General features: G+C 33.6%; 4 protein-coding genes across 13 annotated transcripts in view; all 4 read left to right on the top strand.

Moving 5' to 3' along the window:
* LOC115888343 (roundabout homolog 2-like) overlaps positions 1 to 13,651 on the top strand; it is a 291,181-nt gene extending 277,530 nt beyond the window's left edge. The window contains exons 8-14 of the mRNA XM_030908048.1: positions 3,385 to 3,527; positions 5,774 to 5,984; positions 7,929 to 8,585; positions 8,737 to 8,995; positions 9,792 to 10,107; positions 12,580 to 12,773; positions 13,249 to 13,651. Of these exons, the coding sequence (XP_030763908.1) occupies positions 3,385 to 3,527; positions 5,774 to 5,984; positions 7,929 to 8,585; positions 8,737 to 8,995; positions 9,792 to 10,107; positions 12,580 to 12,773; positions 13,249 to 13,378 (1,910 nt within the window). The 3' untranslated portion in view covers positions 13,379 to 13,651. The remainder of the gene's footprint in view (positions 1 to 3,384; positions 3,528 to 5,773; positions 5,985 to 7,928; positions 8,586 to 8,736; positions 8,996 to 9,791; positions 10,108 to 12,579; positions 12,774 to 13,248) is intronic.
* Positions 13,652 to 17,157: 3,506 nt separating this feature from the next.
* Positions 17,158 to 20,055, top strand: LOC115888333 (zinc finger Y-chromosomal protein 1-like). 2 transcript variants are annotated; one of them, XM_030908037.1, is made up of 3 exons: positions 17,158 to 17,609; positions 17,769 to 17,939; positions 17,994 to 20,055. In XM_030908037.1, the coding sequence occupies exons 1-3, from the start codon at positions 17,476 to 17,478 to the stop codon at positions 19,183 to 19,185; spliced, it is 1,497 nt and encodes a 498-aa protein (XP_030763897.1). In that variant the 5' UTR covers positions 17,158 to 17,475; the 3' UTR covers positions 19,186 to 20,055. The 2 variants fall into 2 exon arrangements, with proteins under 2 accessions (XP_030763897.1, XP_030763895.1); XM_030908035.1 differs by having other exon boundaries at positions 17,161 to 17,609; positions 17,766 to 17,939.
* A 1,798-nt stretch (positions 20,056 to 21,853) lies between these two features.
* Positions 21,854 to 22,913, top strand: LOC115888332 (ribosomal RNA small subunit methyltransferase NEP1). Its single transcript, XM_030908034.1, has 3 exons — positions 21,854 to 22,169; positions 22,228 to 22,471; positions 22,531 to 22,913. Exons 1-3 carry the CDS (start codon positions 22,023 to 22,025, stop codon positions 22,851 to 22,853), a joined length of 714 nt encoding a protein of 237 aa, XP_030763894.1. The 5' UTR covers positions 21,854 to 22,022; the 3' UTR covers positions 22,854 to 22,913.
* A 243-nt stretch (positions 22,914 to 23,156) lies between these two features.
* LOC115888330 (bromodomain-containing protein 3-like) overlaps positions 23,157 to 24,126 on the top strand; it is a 68,242-nt gene continuing 67,272 nt past the window's right edge. For 3 of the 9 annotated variants that reach the window (XM_030908033.1, XM_030908030.1, XM_030908032.1), the window contains exon 1: positions 23,574 to 23,693. The gene's annotated coding sequence lies outside the window, so the exon portion shown is untranslated. Of the gene's footprint in view, positions 23,314 to 23,567; positions 23,694 to 23,752; positions 23,930 to 24,126 lie in introns of those variants that run through there. The other 6 variants (XM_030908027.1, XM_030908028.1, XM_030908029.1 and 3 more) reach the window with 6 other exon arrangements.

Below are 24,126 nucleotides of genomic sequence, written 5' to 3' on the forward strand. Positions count from 1 at the left end.
AGTTTTTTAGTATTTGGAGCAATTATTATTAATCAACGCAAACAGTCAATTAATGTAATTTGAATACTGGAATCATATTAATTGGTCCTCTTTAACAAATATTTAAACAGTTTTTTTTATGTTTTAATGAAATGAACGAACTATATCGACAATATTAGTATTTGTACTCTTTAAAAATTTGGTACATCTTTAAAAATAACCTAAAATGTCAGTATTCCATGGTTATATTGATAAATGAGTTCTAAGAAAATGCATTTTCTACGGAAACTTGAAGAGATAGAGAAAAAACACAATTTGATAGACAATTAAATTGTTCTATCTGATTCTCATAAAATATACAGGGTGTTTCATTTAAATCAAACAAGTTATTGCCGTTTAAAGCTAGTAATTATTTAAAATAAATTTTTAGACACTATGTATAAGCTAATAAAGTTTGTATTATTGCAACACAATAACTGACCAATAAATAAACTTCAGTAAATATTTAGTATTAAAAACTTTGATACCCTCGGAGAAATAAAGCCTTAAAATTTATACTGCAATTTCACAAAATTGAAAATATTTCAAAAACGGTAGGGTTTAAGTGTAATAAACCTTAATCAAATTTACCTTTATTTTAATCGTAGAAACTAAAAATGTAATAATATACAGGGTATTCCATTTAAAAAAATACAACTTTGATATTTTTTATTTATTTGGGACACTCTGTATCTTGTAAAAATATTTTTAAATTGTAGCTCTAATAGTCCTTCAACGAACCCAAAACTTACAATTTGTAAAAATCTTGTCGTTTAGCTACAATACTCTGTGAGAATATTCCCGTTATGGGACTTAGTGAGAAACACATTTCTTTATCAAACGTATGAAAAGCCGCTCCAGTGTGCCTATCACTTTTCGAACGATCGGTGTAAACCAGTCTATGACTCTTGTACTTCGAGTTGATGAGATCTTAAATTTGTGCTCTTATAGTGAGATGTGAGCATTCCTTTTTGTTGTGGACTTTGAATGATAGGTCAAGCGAGAGTGGGTACAGACTCCATGGTGGAAACATACGGGAAAATGGCGCAATAATGAAAGGAGGAGGCAAATCGATTGACAGTCTTTCCTTTATATCTACATAACGGTGGTGTGATGCTGATTGATACTGTTTGTATCTATGTGTGATTTGGGGGTAAATAATTTTGAAGAATTTTTTGTGATTAGGGTGTTCCGGATTAACATGTAGACCAAACGCATATGCTAATAGGTGTCGTTCTCTAATATATATTACTGTGAGTTGTTCTGATTCACACATTAAGCTTGGTATGGGACTCGTGTGAAAAGCGCCCAGTGATTTCCTGATTCCCATGTTATGTACCGCGTTCAGCTTATTTAAATAAGACCGTGGTGTAGACGCATAAACTTGAGACCCGTAATTGATTTTGGATAAGACACAAGCATTGTACACCCGCAAAAGAGAAACATGGTCTGACTCCCAGGTGGTGCCAGATAGAATTTTAATTATGTTAAGATTAGTTTAGCACTGGCATCCTAGCAACAGCTTGCGGTAATCAGTTGTAACTATAGAGAAAGCCTAATATTTAGCTTATAAAACAATAAACTTTTCATTGCTAACCACATTTTTCTCTTGACAGATGATAATCAAAGGCCAAAATAACATTACTTGCAAATTTTGTAGTATAATTAGTGGAAAAGTTGAAAGTTTGTTAACTTTTCCACTAATTGAAAATTCTTACCACTAATTTGACGCTTAGATTGAAACTAGAGGAACAAACTTCTACGCTAATTGAAACCACTAATTGCGAGGTTCTGAATGAAGCTTTAGATAGAAGGCATTTTTGTCAAAATGTCAATAATAAAAAGGTTTTTCCTCTTGTAAAGTCAAACCGGGGACATAGTGTATAGTAGTTATTAAAAAATAACAAATATCAGATTAAATATTCTGCATTTTAGATAGATTATTGTCTTTATTATTTCAAATAAACTTATTTTTTTAAAACTCCAACTTTCTTCGTCTTTTAGGCGTTTTTCGTACCCAAAATCGATATTTATATACCAAGTCATTTACTCCGATTTTTCAATCCGTAAATTTTTCCTAAACTGAAGAATTATCGGGGGGGTCAATCCAAAGAGCCATCGAGCTAACAAATTGCCCGATTTCATTAGTCTAATCAGTCCATCACCCTGTTTTATTTTACCCCCTTTTCTTGTTTCTCTCCAGTTCCTCCCTTGGTTCGCCCCCTGAAAAATCGAATAAAAACTGATTTAAACCGATTAGTAGACTTGGCAGCGTGGCCTATTAAAAGAAATTCAGGGAAAATCGGTGATCAGTGTTTGGCTGTTAAAAAGTTGTTGGAATGTTATCTATTTATATAATTGCAACGATTTGTCATCGATTTAATGCTATAAGGTGTTGTAAAAAATGTTCTTTATATAATTTTTATTGAACCATCGACTATTTCGTTCGCTAGGTATAATGACTGAATTACAGTTTTCACAAAAAAGTCGACATTAAATGGATTTTTTAATATGAGAGACGGTTAAATTAGGTATCTGGTTTGCTAAAAATCAAAAGTGAGTAAAATATTTTTGAAGTGAAACTTCTTTCCTCGTGTTGGGAATAAAAATTCAAAGCCGTGACGCACGGCCCTGAATTACGACCGCGAGACGACCGTGACGCGCGACCTAGCGAGAAGAAAAGTGATAGCGGCAGTGTTGCCACAACTACCCCATCTACCCCTTTGAAAAACAATTTAACATCAGAGATATAGATGTAGTAGTATTTTGGTTTAATGGCCACAGCTGCCCGGCTATCCGGTCGAATGATAGAATTATCGTTTTTTAATAAAAATTAAAAAAAAAACATTATAAAATTATAAAGTTAGAATAGTATACAGTTTTATATCAACTCTAATTTTTTTGAATTTTTTAAAAAGCATTCATAAAAAAATATATATCCTTCAAATCCTTCAATAATAGCTGTTAGTAAGAAGTTTCACTTTTTTTTGTTTCAAAATTTATAATAAAAAATTTAAAAGGTAGGTAATTTATAAAACTAAATTAAAGAATTGTTTGCTTTACCAAATCAAAAGCAAAATCATTTTATTTTAGTCAAACCTTCAGTTTAGTTGTTCCTTTCGTACTCCCTAATACCTAATTAAAAAACGGAATGCAGCTAATCTTTACCAAGGCTCAGTAAAACAACGCTGCAACATTCCAACAATTTTTATGATGATTACTACAACAATGAAAATCTCAGTTTTACGATTGATAAAAATAATCGCCGTCTAATTTTACTTAAAATGTTTTTACACAAAGTAATGAAATATCCCTTTTACAATCCTAAACCTTTAATTGTACATTCTACGTTCTTTCATTTCACAGATCTACGATTAGAGGATTCAGGGTTGTACACCTGCTCGGCTACATCAACCAGCGGCGAAAGCTCATGGTCTGCATCGTTAAACGTTGTCGAAGGTACAGGAACTCCATTGCATCGCAGCCCAGATCCGTCCACCTTTCCCAAGGTAAATTTCTTTAGGAAATATAAATAAAAGTAACATAGGTTGGTAACATTACATTGGCAACATAGGTTTTTTGAAAATCCTATTTAGCACATACACACCTATTTATACTATAATTAAATTTACAATTTGCAAACTAACATATCAGACAAATTTTGTATTAATTTAATAGTTTTTTTTTCTAAATTTTAATATCTACTAAAGGAGAGTTTATACGCATCCGTAAAATGGTCCCTCTAGTATTTATTACATTTTATCTCTTGTAAAAAACGCCACATCGCCTAATTTTTGAGAAAAATTTTTTTGGAGGATTTATTTTTTCAAAGCAGGCCTACAAAATATACAGGGAGTTTCAATATTCCGTGGACATAGACGAACTGCGTATTTTTTGTATCAAAATAAGTTAATTGCACATAAGTTACCTTTATACAAAAGTGCTTTGTTTGTCCGTTAGAGGGCATCAATAAAAAATAAACCCGAACCAAAGAGTAGATAAGACAAGAGACGACAGTTCGCGCGGTACCTTTCATGTTTGAGTGGTGGGGAGAGTGACCTCGTCTCGCTTGTCCCTTTAAATTTTCGTAACTTTTTCGCGGGAAATTTGAAATAGACTATTATTAAAACTTGCCTGTATAGCTTATAAATAGTTACTGTATGGGTAAAGAAATAAATAGAAACGAAAAAAAAATGAGTTTTCTAAATATTATATAAAATAAATTATAATTAGAAACATATTTGTCGGGGAATAAAGATAATAAAAGCAATATTTTGTATATCGTTGGTAAACAAGATAAAGTGACCAAGTCGATTTGTAAGAAGTGTTTTATTTACGTGTATTTTTTTTACATATGGACTTGAACAAGTGTAATATTACAATGAACACACAATATATCTATAAGGTCGCGGTGATTAACTCCCCTCCATTCTACAACTCTCACTGCTACTCGTGTGCTGTTCAGTATTTATATTTAACAATAATTACAAATTAGTACGCAACAAAAACGATACTAAAATTAAACCTTAAAAACTCTCAAAACGATAATTTATCGAAAAACTCTGAAACACACACTTTAAAAAGGCAAAAATGCAAGAAAACAACTAATCAGATTTGTTTATGTTTAAGCCTGATTAGCACAGCTGATTAGCGTCCTAAAATCATAGGTTATAAAATACGCCGTTGTCAGATTTTATCGTTTATCTTTGAAATCGATCAACTTAGTCATTCTGTTTCTTTGATATTATCAGTACATTACGAAAAAAGAACCTAAACCAACCTAAACTAAAAATTTACATTTCCGTATTAACATACGTTACTTATATTCTTCTTATATTATTAATTTATTTTCAGAAAATCTTGTTTATTTTTCAAAGAAATATACTTGGCAACAGAGGAAATGAGACTTGATGGGACCTTTAAATGTTAATATATCTGCGTCTCTCTCGCGAAATTCGACTTCTTTGTTCACTGTCGTCTCTTGTCTTATCTACTCTTTGCCCGAACGTTAATTTAAAATTTATTATTTTTTTTAAGCTTTTTTATGAAGCTTAATGTCAAATATAATTTGTGATACTAACATAAAATTCCATAACTAACATATTCCATACATACTAACATACATAACTAGATTATTGAACATAATAGATTTTATACGCCTCCATAGCTGGAGGTGACAAAAAAACATTTTTTTGAAAATCAGCTTCAGAATTTTTTTTTTCCGCAAAAGGTATACGCGGTGGTGTTTTTTTTTACAAGAGACAAAAAATGTAGCAAATACTAGAAGGACCATTTAGGAAAAAAAATCGGTCGTCGGTTGAGTTGGAAAATACTTATACTAAAATTTATGCAGGGGTGGGGGTAGTTTTCACGCTTCCTGTATTTTTTCTTGATTTTTGTGAAGTCAAATTTGCGAAACATAGACACCTAAAATTTAATTCATATAGGAATAACGGCTCTTAAAATATCTGAAAAAATGTGTTTATTTTTTTAAACTTTGATGCCCTCTAACGCACAAACGAAGCGATTTTGGATAGAGGTAAATTGTGTCCAATGAACTTATTTTGATTCCAAAAATACGTAGTAGTTCTATGTCCACGGAATATTGGGACACCCTGTGTATTGATTCAATTATAATTAAATTTACAATTTGCAAACTAACAGATCAGACAAATTTTGTATTAATTTAATAGTTTTTTTTTTCTAAATTTAAAAATTTAATTTTAAACGAAATATACAAATCTCCTTTCTATAGGCCCCTTCAACTCCAAAAATTCTAAATGCCACGGAATCCAGTGTGAGTTTATCTTGGGATCCTGGAGAATCAGATAGTACTTTAGTCGGATACACCGTTGAGTACTGGAGTCCGGATCTGCAAACGGGATGGGTTATCGCTGCTCACAGAGTCCAGGCACCCTACATGGTGGTCAGAGAACTGAAACCGGACAGTTCGTATGTCTTTATAGGTAAGAGATACATTATTTACCTAGTATTTTAAGAGTATTTTTCTCTCAAAGAAAACAATAAGTATAGAATGTTCACCCATCGTTCAAACGCACGTCATATATTGTCGAACTCTCTCAAATACTTGCCAACCAGATGAAATAGATTGGTGCCGTCATTACGGCATTTCGTAAATTACTGCATATTCTTTTTAGTAATTGTCATTCTCATTTGATTTGAGTATTGACAGACATCCATCAATGTCAAAATTAAAATTTGGTTGTAAAACAAAATTCAGTTTTTTTTTATTGCAAAAATGCCTCAAAGATTTAACCAAAAGGAACCAAGAGCTCATTGCTAAGCTTATAAATTATCTTTCTCGAGAAAGAGACGACTGGTAGAACACTCTTGCCCGGGGACGCCGTATATGAAGTAAGTACAATGCAAAAAGGTGTAATATTCCTATGTAAAAAGTGCCGTAAAAAACGGAACTCGCTCAATCAATAATATAGGAACGTACTTAAAATTTTCTAAACAATATGAACTGATCTCAGACACACCCTAAAACTCATATTTGACAAATAATGATGACGTACCGTTGAACAATGACTGAACAGTCTTTATATCACTGATAATCAAGCGGCTGTGGAAGTGTTTGGTAACGTAAAAAGAGGTGCCTGGGGAACAAACGTAGAGGTGTGAAATAACCCTAGATCATAATATATACTTACGTGGATAAGTAAATAACTATGGAAACTGTCCCAAACATATCAACGACTTCCATTTATCTTCTTTTTTTGTTGCACACGCGGTGCTTCTACTCTATCTATCCTTGTCGAGGACCTATCGCCCACGCGCCAAATTTGAACTTTAACTTTAAAAATTTAATTTGTAAAATGCACATATTTGAACAATAATTGAATTTTACTGTCACAAAAATTAAATTATATCAAAAATAAATTAGCCACTCCGTACGAATATCAATATTCTTAGGAAATCTAACAAGAAAGTATGCATGTGGTTTAATATACATAAAAGAACAACTGAATACTTTACTTGCCTTTAAAAAGATAATTCGGGGACATTTATATTATAATTTCCACACACCAAACACTTTCTTGTCATTTTTATGAATATTTACCCAAAAATTAAAACCCAACCAATAAAAAATAGAAATATAATTGCACAAACTTAAAATTAACTTCTCACTTAACACACTTGCATCCTTGGCCATATAAAAGCGGTCGATAAACGAGTAATTAATTAATACAATGTTTAAAATAAAAAACGCAAAAAACAAGCGTCGTTACACAGTGGAGTGATGGAAATAATCTATGGAAATGGAAATAATAACATTATGACATATGATTATGACAAAATATTATGACAATATGATGACATTGAAAAGTTGGTTTCCATAACAATGTATAATTTGTACTTTCTAAACCGGATAAAATGTAATTATTTTGGAAATACGTGCCACTTTTAATGCGCATACGTAAAGTCAGGTCCTCCAGAAAGACAAACCTATTGAACGTTTCATAAGTGCAATAAAGAAGGTTTGAAAATGGCACGTCGTGATGTTGGGGACATATTTTTTAATGCTAAACTTATGGCGTTGATTTAACCACGTAATGGTCTTTATGGACGTATATGATCTAGGGAAATAACACATTATTTTATGAAAAGATCCGATTTTTGCCTTCCATTTTAAAGAAACATTAAAGATCAATCTGGGCAGCCTCAATTTTCTCCCATTTTCAGAAAAAAACCCTTCCATCATTCACTCCACGTTTACTTTTATACATACACTCAAGCAACTTTCCGTCATCTTACAAGAAATATGCAAATTATTTATATAACTTAGAATCTGTTGCATGAACGTTACCGTACATATTGTAAGGTCAACCAGAAGATAATGTGTAAATAAACAAGTAAACATATTTTCAAGAAACGTTTTTTTTCAGTACGTGCCGAGAATGCCCACGGTATTTCCCCCGCCAGCAAAGTGTCTCCGTCCGTACGAACTCTCGCCAACTCCCGCACATTCCCCGGCTCAGAACTGGACACGGCCAGAGAAGCTCTAAGCACGAAGCTGATCGAACTACGAGACGCCCGACCCCAGAGTTCCAGTTCCGTGCGCCTAGTCTGGCTCCTCTCCGCAGTGGACTACGTCGAGGGCTTCTACATACGCTTCAGAGAACTGTCCGGTGGTTCCCACAACTACAACATCCTAACAGTACTCAACATCGAGACCACCTTCTATACCGTGACGAATCTGAAGAAATTCACCAAATACGAATTTTTTATATCGCCTTTTTACAAGTCTGTTGAAGGACAGCCATCGAACTCCAGAATAGCGCAGACGATGGAGGATATACCTTCGGCACCGCCAGATACAGTGAGCGGGGGGATGTTTAACGAGAGTACTGGGTGGGTTAGGTGGTCTTCGCCACCTCCACAGCACTGTAACGGTGTCATCGTGGGGTACAAGATTCAGATTAAGGGTGGAGTTACGCGGACTATAGCTATGAACGCTTCTACCACTTCCGTTTTGATTAGTAATCTTACAGCTGGCGAACTGTACAGCGCTAGGATATCAGCCATGACCACGGCAGGACAAGGTAAGTTATGACTCGATAATTAGCATGTAAAGTGAAAACAAAACATTGTCATTAATTTACTACTCTGAAAAGTTCAAAATACTTGCTTTATAGGCAACTACGGTATTTTACTGAGACATGCGGTATATATTACATATAACTGTTTTTATAGGTCCCTATTCAAATCCAGTGTCTCTAAGCGGCTCCAGATCACAGAGTCCCAGAACTCTAGGTCCTCTGGTACCATTAGTGCGACAGTCGTGGTTTGTGGTGGTTCTGGCTCTCTTAGCTGTCGGATTGGTGGTCTTGACTGGTGTAATGTTCTATATCAAGAAGAAAAAGTCCGTGAACAAGGACATAAGTCACTTGGATGGACCAGTGGTCAGCGCGTCACAACTGAACGCCAAAGAAAGTCTCTGGATAGATAGAGGGTGAGTGAAATGTACTTTTTTTTTATGTCACTTTGTCTTATTGCGTATTGTTTTATTCTTACATGGCGAAGTTTTAATACACTTAAGTGTGGTTCCCATTTGTGCAATTTTGATGCTGCATTTTTTAGCCAATTTTCTGCATTTTGATTCACTAATTTCGATGCATATGTATCAAGTTGCAAATAGTGATGGGATAACTTGAGCGGAAATTGATTTAGTTTATTGCTTTGAAATAAACTAAATCAAGCGAATTACTCGTCGCTTGCTACTTGCTATTCATCACCGAAAAAATATGTGCTCAACCCACGCTACTTAATGCTTGGCGTTACGAGTACAACAAGCGACCGGCGAAAAACCATACTTTTAAATACCAGCGATATTTCGCTCGAACGATCGCTTGAAACTCCAGTGCTCGATTATTGAAATTAATCGGTTTTCCCATCACTAGTTGCAATAGCGTTCACTTTATGCATTTTAATGCCAGGCTAGTAAAATTTCTGATTATCTACGAATTTACTTCTTGGCAATAATAAACAGATTGGAAAAAATTTATATCAATAATTTTTCGTTAATTCTATTAATTCTGCCTATTCGTGAATTTACACCTCAACTTTCTTTGTCAATAATTTTTTTATACTTATTACTTTGTCATTTAATTTTTATATACAAGGGTCTTGTGATTTCTAAGAAACTGAAGTAAAAATATCAAATAACACCCCATTTTTCAGAGTTTCAGAACAATTTTTGGAACTCCATGACAACATATTTTTTCATTTGACAGTACGTTTTGTTTCAGATGGAAAGCTACAGATTGTGACAAAGACTCATCAGTCCCCCTGGCTCAGCCTACTGACTACGCCGAAGTGGACACAAAGAATCTTTCCACTTTCTACAACTGCAAAAAGGACCTGGATAATCCTACCCCGTACGCCACCACCATGATCCTACCTCCACCCAGTTGGTCAGAGATAATACCCCCACCACCTGATCACCCTCCTCCAGATTGCCCTAGGGAGCCACCACCATGCCCCCCATCCAGAGGTGGGGGGAGCAGCTGTAGCAGTACCGGATACACTTGTTATGCCTTGCACTTGCCCAATCCCTATAGCAAAGTAAGAACCCAATTTATTAACTCTAAAATAGATTCTATAAGCGTCAGATAAAACATTTTCCGATGCACGTCATCAATCATATCGACATTGACACTAAAGTCTATAAACCTGACTAAATAAAATTTTGCCAAAATATAGATATTTTATTTAGATTAAAGCTGCAAAAATTAGTTTAAACCGAATATTATTATCGCTATGTTGGTCACATTGCGCCGCCGCCGTGTTCAGCAACGTTATCCTTTATTATTTGACAATTATCCTAGTGTCATTATTTTGTATAATATCGTGTTGTTGAATTTTTGTGAGTAATTCTCGTTTTTTTTGTCTATTTTCATAGTTTTTTTTACTCGCACTTTTAAGCACAAACAACTAAATTTTCGAGTTTTTGTATTGCATTTCTTGAAATTGTGTGTTGAAAATATGCCGAAGCATTCAAACAGTCGAAGCAACGAGCTTGTAGCTTCCCTGTTTTTTTTTAACTATGAACGAAACGTGACAATAAAGGTCCTTTATTACCCTTGACTGCAGTCAGAAAAGTAAGTTTGATTGATAAGCACATTATACCACTTTCAAAGTTAGTTTTATTAAATTCTGTGATTATTAGTTTGTGCATTAATAGCACCCTCTTACTTGTTATTACCACTTATGGCGCTGTAAGATGTACATCAATAAATAAATAACCCATAGTAATGCTTATAATAATCTTCATAATGGTCTATTTTTTGCCAATATGTAATAAGTTAAATAAGCTATAAAACGAATAAATCAATTAATCACTAAAACATTAGTTATTAAATTAAAACTCTTTAAAAAATGATATAATAAATATGTTGTTTGTCATCTTTAAATTAAGATTCATCTCATAAATCCATCACAATCTGGCAGCGCTGTCGCCATCGCTTGTCACTCAAAGTTGATCACGTGCATCGGAAAATGCCCAGTAGCCAGTAGCATTTTCACGACTTGCGACCACATGTTTACTAAACACAACGTTGGATTAGTTACAAAAAATAGTTAGCTCTGTACCTTGGGTATTAAAATAAATGTAAACGTTGTTGTAACGTTGTGCCGACGTTGAACTAGTACTACTACAAAGTAAAAGCTTCTGCGACGTCGCGTCGAATAAACGTTGTCTTGTAACCTTTTTTGCTTAAGTGACCTTTAGGTGATTCGGACAACGTAGTTACAATGTTGGACCACAATACACTTTTAGGACCTATTCCAACGTTATGCAAACGTCGCCGTCGTCTGTTTTACTAATTCCAACGTTGTTTAGATTTCCTTATTCTTACGTTGGTAGGACGTCGAGCCACTACCTTTTTGCAACTGTATTGAACCATAACCTTAAATCTTAAATTTTCACTTCATTGTTCTGTTCAGTCAGACAGTTCAGTGCTGTTTTTGTTTTTATAAAAAAAAACTTAATTAAAATGGGACGTAAGAAAGGCATATATAAATAAATTTAAATATACATCGACATATTACCGATACTTTATCCACTCCCTCGTTTATTTAGAATATAGAGGGCGGCACAAGCTAGACTCTAGGATGAGTAAATTAGGCAATCTTGCGACTAGTATACTACCAGTTAAGGCGGAACTGCGACTTTATTAGTCCAGTATGCGACTACTCGAACTACTCTCCATCTTAATCTCCAAAACAACAAAGTGAAAGCCGCCATGTTGTTGAATAAGAAAATGTTTCGTTCCTAAAATAGCAATTCCTGCTTTTTTAATACATTAATATTTGATCCTAAACAACACGCGGAATTTTTTTTCGACTGCGAATAAATTATTCTCATTTTACTAAAAAAAAAATCAAGAAATTTTTTAAAACTTCTTTAATTTTAAGGCCCATTAGTATTTTTCAAAGTAGAAACAATACATTTATCGATAAAGTTGTTTGCATTTAACTTTTTTGCCTTGGGTAACGAGTTACAGAGTTGATTAAAGTGTTTCAATAATTATGATCTTCAAACATCCTCCACACTTAAATACTTTTGTTTTGTTTTCCTTTACCGCCATCTGGCATATGTCTGTAACTAAATCATATAATAATATTTTAACTATAATTATCCCAATTTAGGATAAAACGCGACTAGACGCCATATTATTATAGTTTTGTATTTCTGTGAATTAGGATTTTAAACAACGTTGCAGTTTGTACTAAATTAGGCTGCTAGCCAACGTAGGTATCCAACGTCGTTTCAACCTAAAAATTATTGTCCAAACTAGTGCAGACTAGGGTTGGCACGAGGTTGTGCCGACGTTGCGTCCCGACGTTTGGTCGCGTGACACAACGTTGTCCCGACGCCCAAATGCTGCTTGGGTGTTTTGCGATTACTTTACACATCTATATATTCTGTGCTATCAGGTAAATCGATAATAAACTTGCATACAATAAGAAGCATCTATTGGATCTAGGAATTGAGAGCAGCTCGTCATATAAAGGTTTCCTACTTGTTTGTTACAGCCAGTGGCGTTCCCACGGGCACGTTCCTGTAACAGTTGCTCTGTAGCGAGCGGCAGTAGTTCCGGTAGGCCGTCCAGAGGCCACTGCTCTCCAGAATCCATCCAGGTGCGAAATTGTGATACAAAAGCCTGGTATAATCAGCCCACTGCCAGTTGGGACGATGGAGGGGGCGATGCGGACTGTGAATTAGACAGGTTTGTATTCTTTTTGCTCATATAGTAATAACAAATAATTTAATCTTCAATAATATATAAATACTGGCTATCCCTGGCGAATCCTCTTGGCTGTTCCATATGTAAAAGGAAAGTCAGAGAAGATCTCAGAGGAAGAGTTGATGTCCTCTAAATGTATGACTTATAAAAGTAAACGTATCTGACATAACAGTCAATGATACATCTGACCGAACCGTTCATACACGGTTTGGTTTGGTTTGGAAAATAGATATGAATAAATCCGAACCGTTCATACACGGTTCGGATTTATTCATATAAATGCAATGGAAATCTGAAATTCTTTTAAAATTAACTTGATAATAATTTAACAGCTTCAAATTTTAATATGAAGCCAAGAATACAGGAAAAAAAGAAAACAGGAAAGAGAATCCCAATCTCAATATACTGAAACTTCTTAATAGCGTGAACATTTTAATAATATTAACATTTTTTTCAGAAATTCCTATTCTAGCAGTCACGATACCACGTGTTCATGTAGTGAGTCGTCATGCTTATACGCCGAAGCCATCAATACCGCCAGACCTATTCCAGTATCTCAACAATACAACAAAAGACAAACCAAATGAAAGAACATAATTAATGTTATTTTTTTTTACTTTCTTCGGCAACAGCCTAAAAAACGTAACGAATATTAAATGATCTCGGTCACAATAATACCAAATCCTTCTAGATATCATTATATTCAATTGACCCAATTAGAAATAATGTTCCAGAATATGCAAGCAACATTACGCCTACGCCTAATAATCTTTTCCGATTTGCTGATTTAATTTCGAATCTAAATGTAGATTGAGAATGAAATATTATCTATCGTCTTTAAATAAAGGGTACAAAAAACATTTTACCACCACAGGTTCACAATCAATCGATTAGGGAGGAACACAGCCTATTCATTAGACAGCCAGGCGGCTTACGATTATTAACTCTGCATACCTAGAGCTAGCTAGATATCGCCTATCTTATCTAAAGCTCCGATTATAAAAACGACTAAATGCATTTGCGCGGGTACTCATATACCGTTCTGGCAAAGAGTAGTAGTAAGTTCTGGCAAAGAGTTAGTAGATGAATGAGACAAAATATTTTCTAAAAATCTCATCATATAATAAGGGATAATAAGGATGTTTGTGAATGTCTCCGTCATTCTGCGACCAGACAGAACGATGGCCTATAATTTCTAAAGAAAATTTAATAAACAATAATATTTACGAAAGTAAGATTATACGGTTTGACGACGATGATCGCTTAATTAGTCCAAATGTGTCAGATTTCTAAAAGTGCTTCTATTGTAAAGACTAAAGACGTAGTTGAACATATCGTTAGACTTTTGTTTAAATCGGTAGATCGGTAGCTTACAGAAGAAATCGGTAGACCTGGCAACTCTGTGATATATATTAGATGGACTGACGCGCTGGCGCGACGAGGAGGCGCGGCAAGAGAAATAATATTAATGGCGATAAAGAGCAGGTGGATGGGAGGCGGCGGCATTTGTTACCTAATTGGAGTTTGTCTAACTCGACAGTCGTAGTGGAAGTGAAAACGGGGAAGTTGTCTATTTCTATTAAAGCTTAGACTTTTTATAGGCGTTGCCTTCCAATGCATGTAACTGCCTAGATCTGACATTACCAAACGTGTATATTATATATATATATATATATATATATATATATATATATATATATATATATATATATATATATATATATGTATATATATTAACTACTTTTATTATTGTAGTTCATAAATATACCGATTTGGTCATTTTAGAAGTGTGGTCTGGATTTTAACGTGTAAGACAGAGAATAATATAAATGACCGGTTGACAGACAAAGAGACTAAATCAAAAGCGGCATACAGTGTTGCCGGTTTTTACATTTGTAGGAAAATCTGTATAGAAAAAAATAAAGTATTTTAAAAACTTGCATATATACTACTGAAATGTAGATAATATATCTAAGCTCAATATAATCTATTACATCTGTAGTAAAATGCGAGTAACTAATTGTGAAAAATATGGATCCAACCTTAGATGCAACATTTTCCATAAATGCCCACTTACGTGCGCTTTACACTTTTGATGTAAAATCCGGCAATAGCGCATAGAAGAAATGTATCAACCCAACTTTTATCTCTTTTTACTACATTTGATTTTCCATTGAGCTGTCTACATCACTGTCTTACACGTTACAATTCAGAGCACACTTTTAAAATGACCAAATCGGTATGTGGATACTCCAAAACTAACGTTGTCCGGCTGTCTAATGAATAGCCCCCATACACGTGGAGATTTAACCTGCGGATAAAACTTTATCCAAGTCTGCGAATTTGGCCTATCATAGGCTTAGTCTGCCAAACGCAAAGGCTTAGCCTGCCACAAACTTGATCCGTCTTACAAACGCAAAACTTTATCCGCAATCCAAGTCCGCAGGCCAAATCTTCTGGTGTATGGGAAGCTATTAGCTGCCCATACACGCAAGGTATTTTTAAGCGATCGGTTCCGCAGTCCAGATATGACATTCCGTATCCGCCGACCCGATCGTTCAGAGTAGATTTGGTATTCACAAAGGCGCATATCTGATGTTTAGCGCAGATAAAAGTATATGTGTAAACAAACATGATTAAAATAAATAGGAACAAAAAATTGCGGCTGTGAGTCTGATGTGTATTATGCAATTGACATTTCGTATCCGCAGACCCAGTCGTACAGACTACGGATATTTTCATCAGCTTACCCTTGGACTGCCACATATCCAATATTTATCCGCAGTAATCCTCTAACGCACAGATATTAATTAGAGTTAAAGACCGCGGCGGACCAAATCTTTTGAAAATCCCTTGCGTGTATAAGGGGCTACTGAAAGGCTTGGCCTGCCGCAGCCTTGGTCCGTCCCACAAAGGCAAAGTTTTTATCCGCAGGCCAAATTAATGTTCTGGTGTATGGGGGACTAATAGGCTGTAGTAATGTTTCATAAATCGGCCCAATTCCAAAATGAGATACACTGAGAATAAACTCCAAGTAGGTATTTTTTCCGTGTAATTTGCAATCGTACAATCAAAGTCTCCTTAATGAATAATAAAACAACATACGTAAAACATTGACTATGTAGAAGTAAAACATATAATAAAATAAATATCTTTCTTAGATGTGTGTAGGCTAACTTATTCTTCTGTGACAGACTTTGTACCGGTATAATTAATTAAAACATACTGTATTTTCACGAACTTAGAAAAGAATTAACTCTCTAAACTATTTTTTTAGGAGAAACATTCGAGTATACGGCTATATATAAATCCGTAGTAGTTCTTTTAATTTATCAGGTACCATAATACCTATATGTAAGCATAATGCGACTATGAATCTATTTCTTTTTTACTTGTATTTGTATTATTATATTTACTGTAGACTGATATGACTGAATTCCTATTAATTGTTATTGTTAGCAATATTATTATTAGTAACCAAGAAATAATGTAATGTAGCCAGGTGGAAATTAATAGTATTGATAAATAATGGTAACACAAAAATGTATAGTCAATAGTGTGGTTCTTTAAAAAGTTAAAAAAAACCTGTCTAGAATTTTACCGACAAACGGTTATATACGTTTAGTAAACGTCCTTTGTAAATATATGTATATGATGTAAATATTGTAACATTTTTGTAAAAGATTTTGTAATGTTTTTTTTTGTAAAAGTGTATTACATTACCTCCAATAATATGTGGTTTTGTTACACTTCTGTTCTACTTTGTTATTTATTTTAAATAAATAGTTTTTGGAATACAGAAAAATGTGTTTTTATGTTTTTTGAATAATAAATCGTATCACTTCTAGGGCAATGCCATAACAATATGTAATCCAATAGACATACATTTTTATATTTGAAAAATATAAATTACTAGTTGAAGCCTGGCGCATCCGCCACGACATCAGGAAAAAAATACTTCATTTTTTTTAATTAAACGAAAAACAAAAAATCCGGCGACGACAGTTTTTAGAAGAGCCAATTAGCTATCTTTTAGTAAAAAAAGCAACTTTCTAATGTCAAATCATTTGATTTTCGACCACAGATCTTGCATGTACGAATATTGCCTATGTATTTTTGGTTGCCTATGAATTAATTATCATAATCAGTCATCTATCTTTCATATATATATACATATATATATATATATATATATATATATATATATATATATATATATATATATATATATATATATATATATATATATATATATATATATATATATATATATATATATATATATATATATATGTAGATGTAGAGATCTGTGATGTAGATGTAGATGACATTGTAGATGACTGATTATGATAATTAATTCATAAAAATACATAGGCAATATTCGTACATGCAAGATCTGTGGTCGAAAATCAAATGATTTGACAGTTTGACACTTGACACCAAAACAAAACATTGAATAAAAAATAATTAGTTTTGGTTTACTGGGTTTAATCAACTAATTAGAGGCTAATTAGTTAATTCTTTCTTCATTGCACCCTTTGATTGCACCAAAACGAAGACCAAAACTAAAATAATGTCACTGTCACAATCATGTCAGCTTATTTTTCTTGTCTATTTTCTTTTGCATTTTCTATTTAATAAAATTAAATAGAATCCTTAGCTGGGCAAAATAAAATATAGAACAATGATCAAATCTGAAGAATTTCAACTCGAAGGCGGAGAAAATGAGCCTAACGTTAATTTAAACAGTGAATTTCAACAAGACTTAAAGAGAGAAATAAAAACTGAAATTATGGATATAGAAGATACTACAGAATCGTAAGTTTTCTATATTATCCACAATCACAATACACTAGTACTGTACTACCTGGTCTATGCTATGACCTGGCATAGTATCAGAGTTTTGGGAAATATATTTCATGTATTCCATTTTGGTTATAATTAATGGTTTTTAGACATTCATTTATTTTTTAGTAGTGATACTGGTGACTGTGAAACTACTAGCAACTGTAAATCTGAATATATTAGAGAAAAAATAGAATTATGTGATGCTGGTGACTATGAACCTACTGATAATCCTGAATATATTAAGGTTGAACAGACCCCATGGAATTTGAAAGATCACAATAAACATTTCAATGAAACTGGGTAAGCTGATATATTTATTTGGTTCTTATTTCATTTAAGAATAACAAATCTTAGAGACCAAAGCCTGCTGCCAAAACATCATCAGTGTACTCTGTGTGGTTTTAAAACACATTTGATAGCAACTTACAAGAAACATTATAATGAACATGTATCAAATCAGGAGAAACAAACATATGATTGTTATACTTGTGGAGCAAAGTACTATGCCAAGAGATACTTGAAAAAGCACATATTTAACACTCATAGAACTTCAAAGTATTCTTGTACAAAGTGTGATTTTAAGACCTCAAAGAAAAAATATTTTCAAACACATGATCAAGTGCATCAGGCTCCCGATAAAGCCAAAAAAAACAAATGCACTCACTGTGGATACCAGTTCACATCCAGTTATACATTGCGGAGACATGTTTCGATATTTCACACTACTCAAGTTTATTATAATTGTACCCAGTGTGACTTTAAAACAATTCACGAGAAAAGTCTTCAATATCATGTTTTAGTTCATGGAGCACCTAAACTACAGTGCCCTCATTGTAATAATAAATACCTGAAACAATCACTCAAGAAACACATTAAGATGGTTCATCAAATCGAAAATTATTATTTATGCAGGAAGTGCTCCTTTAGTACCACAGACATAAGCGAATTGAACCAACATGGTGCATCACATCTTAGGTCAGACGCTAAAAAAGTGAAATGTAGTTTATGTGATTATCATTACGTATCACGAAAGACATTTAGAAAACATCTACAAACAACCCATGGTATTTTAAAGTATTATTTCTGCCGTAAGTCTGAATGTAACTATGAAGGCACAGACAAAGAGCAGTACGAGGAACATCTTTTGACACACCAACAAGACATTCTGAAGTATCAATGTGAAATATGCCTATTAGTATATAGAGAAAAAAAACATTTAGATCGTCACATGATTCTGATTCATAAGAACCTGAATTTTTATTCCTGTTCAAAGTGCGATTTTAAGTCTAAGAAGAAGCAAACTTTATTAAAGCATAGGGCTGAAATTCATCACTTAGATGAAGAATTTAAATGTTTTCTCTGTGATTTTGTTGGTAGTAGACAGAAATATAGCAAACATGTTTTTACACATAAAACTGGAGGTATGTATGAATGTAAAATATGCGATTTCCTGACGAAAGATGTGCAATATCTTAAGAAACATTTTCTGACTAAAAAGCACTTGGCAAGTGTAGAGGCTACCATGAAACAGGAAAAGGACACATAGTGTGAGTTTTAACTTTTTTACTTGTAAAAATATCAAGTTAGATTTTTTTTTGTTAGAGGCATGTAAATTTTTTTATTTATAATACATATTTTATTTAGTGTCTGTTACAGGGCTTTCAGATGGAGCGGACCGTCCGCGACTTCGAGCAAATACCATGCGTTTATATGAACAATTGATGATTTCGTCCGACAGCTATCTTGAAAAAACACGCGGACGAACAGCGCGGACGCTCCGCTCCATCTGAAAGCGCTGTTAGGCGAGGGAATATACATATGATTTCGGCAGACATCGTCCAAACATGACAGATTAAACAATCTAGGCTTGACCAAATATGTCACACCACTTGTACTAATGATATATTCTTTTGCCTAGCAGTCTGTACAGAGTGACTTAGGGTATCAAAAAAAAGTTCAATATGAGGTTTTCTATTTGAGACTTTAACTCTTGTAAAACTGCTGGTAGTACACCATTAATCTTATTTTTATTGATATGCCTACAAACTACAAGGTGATTCCAATATATTTTTTATACTAAAATAGTAAAAAAATGTCAAGGGAATGGTGTATATATCTTTTTACCTTAGTATATTTTTCCATAAAATTTTTATTCTGAAAAACCCAACTGTTACTCTATACTGGGTGGTATATTAATTATGACCCCTCCGCCCATTTTTAGACTAGTTCTTTTGCGCATTTACCAAAATTATGAAACTATTTTTAGAGAAAATTTTGTTTACGATATTTTTGTAACAGGCAAAAACGATTTTGCTCAGGACAAAAAAGTTGTTTGACTAAAAACAGTTTTGGTCTTCTAGTGTATATAATAATTGTATTATATTAGAATAATTTTAATATATTGTGTTATCCGTTATAATTATTGTTTTTTTTATGTGAATTGATAATTCCCTAATTAAATAAATAATAAAAAATGTGTATACCTATGTGGCAGATTCATCTATCCAAAAAAGTCCTATGGGTATTTCGCCACTGAAAGAAAATCTACAAAATAAAATAGCTCTTTTTTGTACACTGCTGCGTTAATCCCATGATACAAAGAATACAAGGTATGATATTGCGCAGGTTGGTTACTACGTCACAGGTGATAAACGGCACCATTGGTCGGCAACAAAGGTCGGCAAGCTCCGCGCGCCAATTTCAAATTGTCAAACAGATGACACAATAAACGCGAAAATAATTTTTCAAATGTCAAGCTCGATAATTTGACATAACTTTTGGGGTTATGTCCTGATTCTTCCCTATTTTAGTTCTTTTTTTATTAGTGGCAATTGAACAATATGGATATTTTTCTGTATGGCGTATGACGTCACAGGTGGTATGCGCAAACTTAACGAAATTGGAGCCGCTATCGATCATACCTTGTTTTCTTTCATGATACAAAGAAAACAAGGTATGATCGATAGCGGCCCCAATTTCGTTAAGTTTGCGCATACCACCTGTGACGTCATACGCCATACAAAAAAATATCCATATTGTGCAATTGCCACTAATAAAAAAAGACCTAAAATAGGGAAGAATTAGGACATAACCCTAAAAGTTATGTCAAATCATCGTGTTAGACTCCATAGTCAAATCATCGTGCTTGACATTTGAAAAACTATTTTGACATTTATTGTGTCATCTGTTTGACGATTTGAAATTGGCGCGCGGAACTTGCCGACCAATGGTGCCGTTTATCACCTGTGACGTAGTGACCAACCTGCGCAATATCATACCTTGTATTCTTTGTATCATGGTTTTCTTTGTACCATGCGTTAATCCAACGGAGACTAATTGTCAGCAGTGGCTTACTAATGAATAAATTTGCCTAACGGATCAGAAAATGCTTAACGTTTTGGAAAGTATATCTCTTTCCGTCGTCGTCGGAACCAAAAAAAAAATACAAAGAACAAAGAAAAAACTATTTAAAATATCTAAATGCAACTATTTGAGAACACCTTATTTTTAAAACAGGATACGGCTACAAAAACCGTTTATCTGCTAGACGTGTTTTTGAAGTCCAAAACCACAGATATCCAAAAAATGTAACGGTTTTTTACACTATCCCTGTGGCAAGCGGTGGCAAGTGGCAAGCAGGGTTCGGAAAACTACATGTTACATTTAAAAACTACATAAACTACATTACATGTAGTTAATGTAGTTTATGTAGAGGGTGTAGTTTATGTAACATATGTATGTAACTTTCAAATGTCAAAGGTATGAGGTGAGGTTATAATAAGTTAAAGCTTTAGAAAACACATAATGTATTTAAGAAAACAGAAGAAATATGTCTTTAAATATAACCATTCACATCATATTATTTAGACTCCTCATACAAAGCAAAATTATTCATAATATCAATAGGTAGTTTATTAACGTAGTTTTCATGTAGTTAACGAACGGGGAAAGACTTAGTTTTTGAAGAAAAACTACACATAGTTAATCAGGTAAATTACGTCTTAATTAACTACTTCCGAACCCTGGTGGTATGGCCTGGTGGCAAGCCCTGTGGTTTAGGGTTGTGTGTTGTGTGTATGTCTGGCTGACAACCCTGAAAATTATATATGATTAAGGATCAAAATATGACAAAAACAACCACAGAACAAAAATTTTAATTTTGAAGTATTTAATCCATAGCGTTTCCATAGATAAGGCAACAAGTCGCATGTCGCATAAACTGTGGCATAAACCATAGAACCCATAGAACAAAAAACTTTTACATTTATCAAAAATAAGTGAGGTTATAACAATAAAAATAATATACATTTTATTTTTATCAAGTTAAATATATTATAAATAATAATTGGAGAATAAATTGGTGATTGATAATAGTTTATCAAAATGGGCAAGAAAAGGAAACTTAAAGAATCGAAGAACGATGAATACGAATTTGATCCTATACCTAAACACATGGTCACCGATCATTTAAAAAATCAAGAAAAACGACTTATAATAATCCTAGAAGATGCACAATTAGAGACTGTTAAAGTATTGTTTATTATTAATATGTTTTAGTTTGGTAGGGTATTTAAACATACATTTTTAGGTAGGTAACAAGTTTGAATTGTTAAATTGTGATGATCATGCCGGTATTCTTAAAAACAACAATAGAGATCAAGGGTCCTGCCGTCCGGACATTGCACATCAATGTTTATTAATGCTTTTAGATAGTCCCTTAAATAGAGCTGGTCTATTGCAAGTTTATATGCACACCAATAAGAATGTTCTTATTGAAATAAATCCTCAAACAAGAATACCCAGGACTTTCAAAAGATTTGCTGGTTTAATGGGTATGTTATATAAAACTACATGTATATGGTATAATTATTGACTTAATTATTCTTTACAGTTCAGCTCTTACACAAATTTGCTGTTCGGGCAGATAATGGACCCAAACTTTTAAAGGTCATTAAGAATCCAATCACCGATCATTTGCCAGTAGGAGTAAGAAAACTGGCTACCTCGTTTTCGTCGAAAGTTGTCAAAAATTGTCGCGATCTTGTCCCAAAATCAGAAGATCCTATCGTGATTGTTGTTGGAGCTATGGCTCGAGGTAACTTAAATGTTGAGTATACCGAAGAAACACTTTCCATAAGCAATTATCCCCTCTCAGCGGCATTAACATGCGCCAAGTTATGTTCGGCCTTTGAAGAAGTTTGGGGCGTAGCATAGTGTATATTTGTAATTTAAGTTAATTAGAAATAAAGTGTTTATGTATTTGTATGTATTCAATATGTATTTTTCAATGTTTAAATCTCCCTCCTTATTCCTGGTATGTCAATTACCTGTCATTCTAGCGTTATTTGTACGTCAAATTGTCAAAGTGTCAATTTTTATTTTTAGTTTGCGCTTGCGTTTTTAGCAAGTTTTCGGATCAAGATATTTTTTAAAATAGGCTGTAAAATTTTGGTAATTATTTCGTTTCATAATATGACGAAATTTTAGAAAATAAATTTTTTTGGAATTGAAATCGAACATTTGTATTTTAATTTATTTGACTGTAAATAAGTCAAAAACAGTAAAAAGCTACAAAGGAAAGGTGCTTAAGTCATCTTTAATTTAATAAAAGCAGATATAAAAGTGCTTGCAAGGACAGGGAGGAAAAATTGACAAAATTGGATAAGAAAATTTGGTAGGGCCAAGTGTAATTTTAACCACTTATTTTTCGGTTAAAACTTGTCATAAAAGAGGCCATTACGTGACCTCAAGCAACCATTATTTTTTCATCCATATGCATCAAACAGGAACACTATTAAAACCCTATTTTTAAAGGGTAATTACTAGGGATTTCACGATAAAAATATTATTTTAACAGTATTTTTGCAATTTTTATTATAAAAAAGTGTAAAAATGCCCTATTATTAACAACCTTTTAAACAGAGCGGACGCGTCCGGCCGCCATCACGGCAGTCTTGCCAAGCTTGTAAAGCGAGTCTGTGCGAAGTGGAGTGAGTGTTTTGTGGCTCCGTATTTTTCGCGATTCTCATGTGGATTTATCGACAAAATACGTAGGTAATGTTTTTTCATTTAGTTTAAATGTTTGTTTATATGATAAAGTTGTTATTTGGTAGTAGTTCGCAAATATCCCCCGGAAAAAAGTGAAATTAGTGGTGAGCTTCTCTTCAAAGACTATCATAAGTGCCCGCCATGTTGAAAATCGACCGAGAAATTTAATTTCTCCTTTCGTTAAGAAGCGTTTGTTAAAAACTAGATTAATTTATGTTTAATTGTGTTTTTATTTTATCTTGGTAAGTAACAGTTACTAGTTAGTTTCCCGCGTTTTGCAGCCGTCAAGTGCAATGGAAACGATTATGTTGTGGCGGCCGTTGTTCCATTGCAGTTTGCCGATGCTTGTCTCAACTTTCCCGCAATAATACATCCGAGGCCTTGGCGTTTCAAGCTTGTGCTAGTTATAATATCATCTAATTTTCAATGAAATTGCAGT

Source organism: Sitophilus oryzae, unplaced genomic scaffold (assembly GCF_002938485.1).
Source record: "Sitophilus oryzae breed Bouriz unplaced genomic scaffold, Soryzae_2.0 scaffold_732_pilon_pilon, whole genome shotgun sequence".
NCBI classification, from domain to species: Eukaryota; Metazoa; Arthropoda; class Insecta; order Coleoptera; family Curculionidae; genus Sitophilus; species Sitophilus oryzae.

Excerpts from the sequence above, each read along its gene's own strand:
- LOC115888332 (XM_030908034.1), top strand. The coding sequence starts at position 22,023 with ATGGGCAAGAAAAGGAAACTTAAAGAATCGAAGAACGATGAATACGAA. Across the intron at positions 22,170-22,227 it reads CACAATTAGAGACTGTTAAA|GTAGGTAACAAGTTTGAATT; the intron begins GTATTGTTTATT and ends ATACATTTTTAG. Across the intron at positions 22,472-22,530 it reads AAGATTTGCTGGTTTAATGG|TTCAGCTCTTACACAAATTT; the intron begins GTATGTTATATA and ends TATTCTTTACAG.
- LOC115888333 (XM_030908035.1), top strand. The coding sequence starts at position 17,476 with ATGATCAAATCTGAAGAATTTCAACTCGAAGGCGGAGAAAATGAGCCT. Across the intron at positions 17,610-17,765 it reads ATAGAAGATACTACAGAATC|TAGTGATACTGGTGACTGTG; the intron begins GTAAGTTTTCTA and ends TTTATTTTTTAG. Across the intron at positions 17,940-17,993 it reads AAACATTTCAATGAAACTGG|AGACCAAAGCCTGCTGCCAA; the intron begins GTAAGCTGATAT and ends AACAAATCTTAG.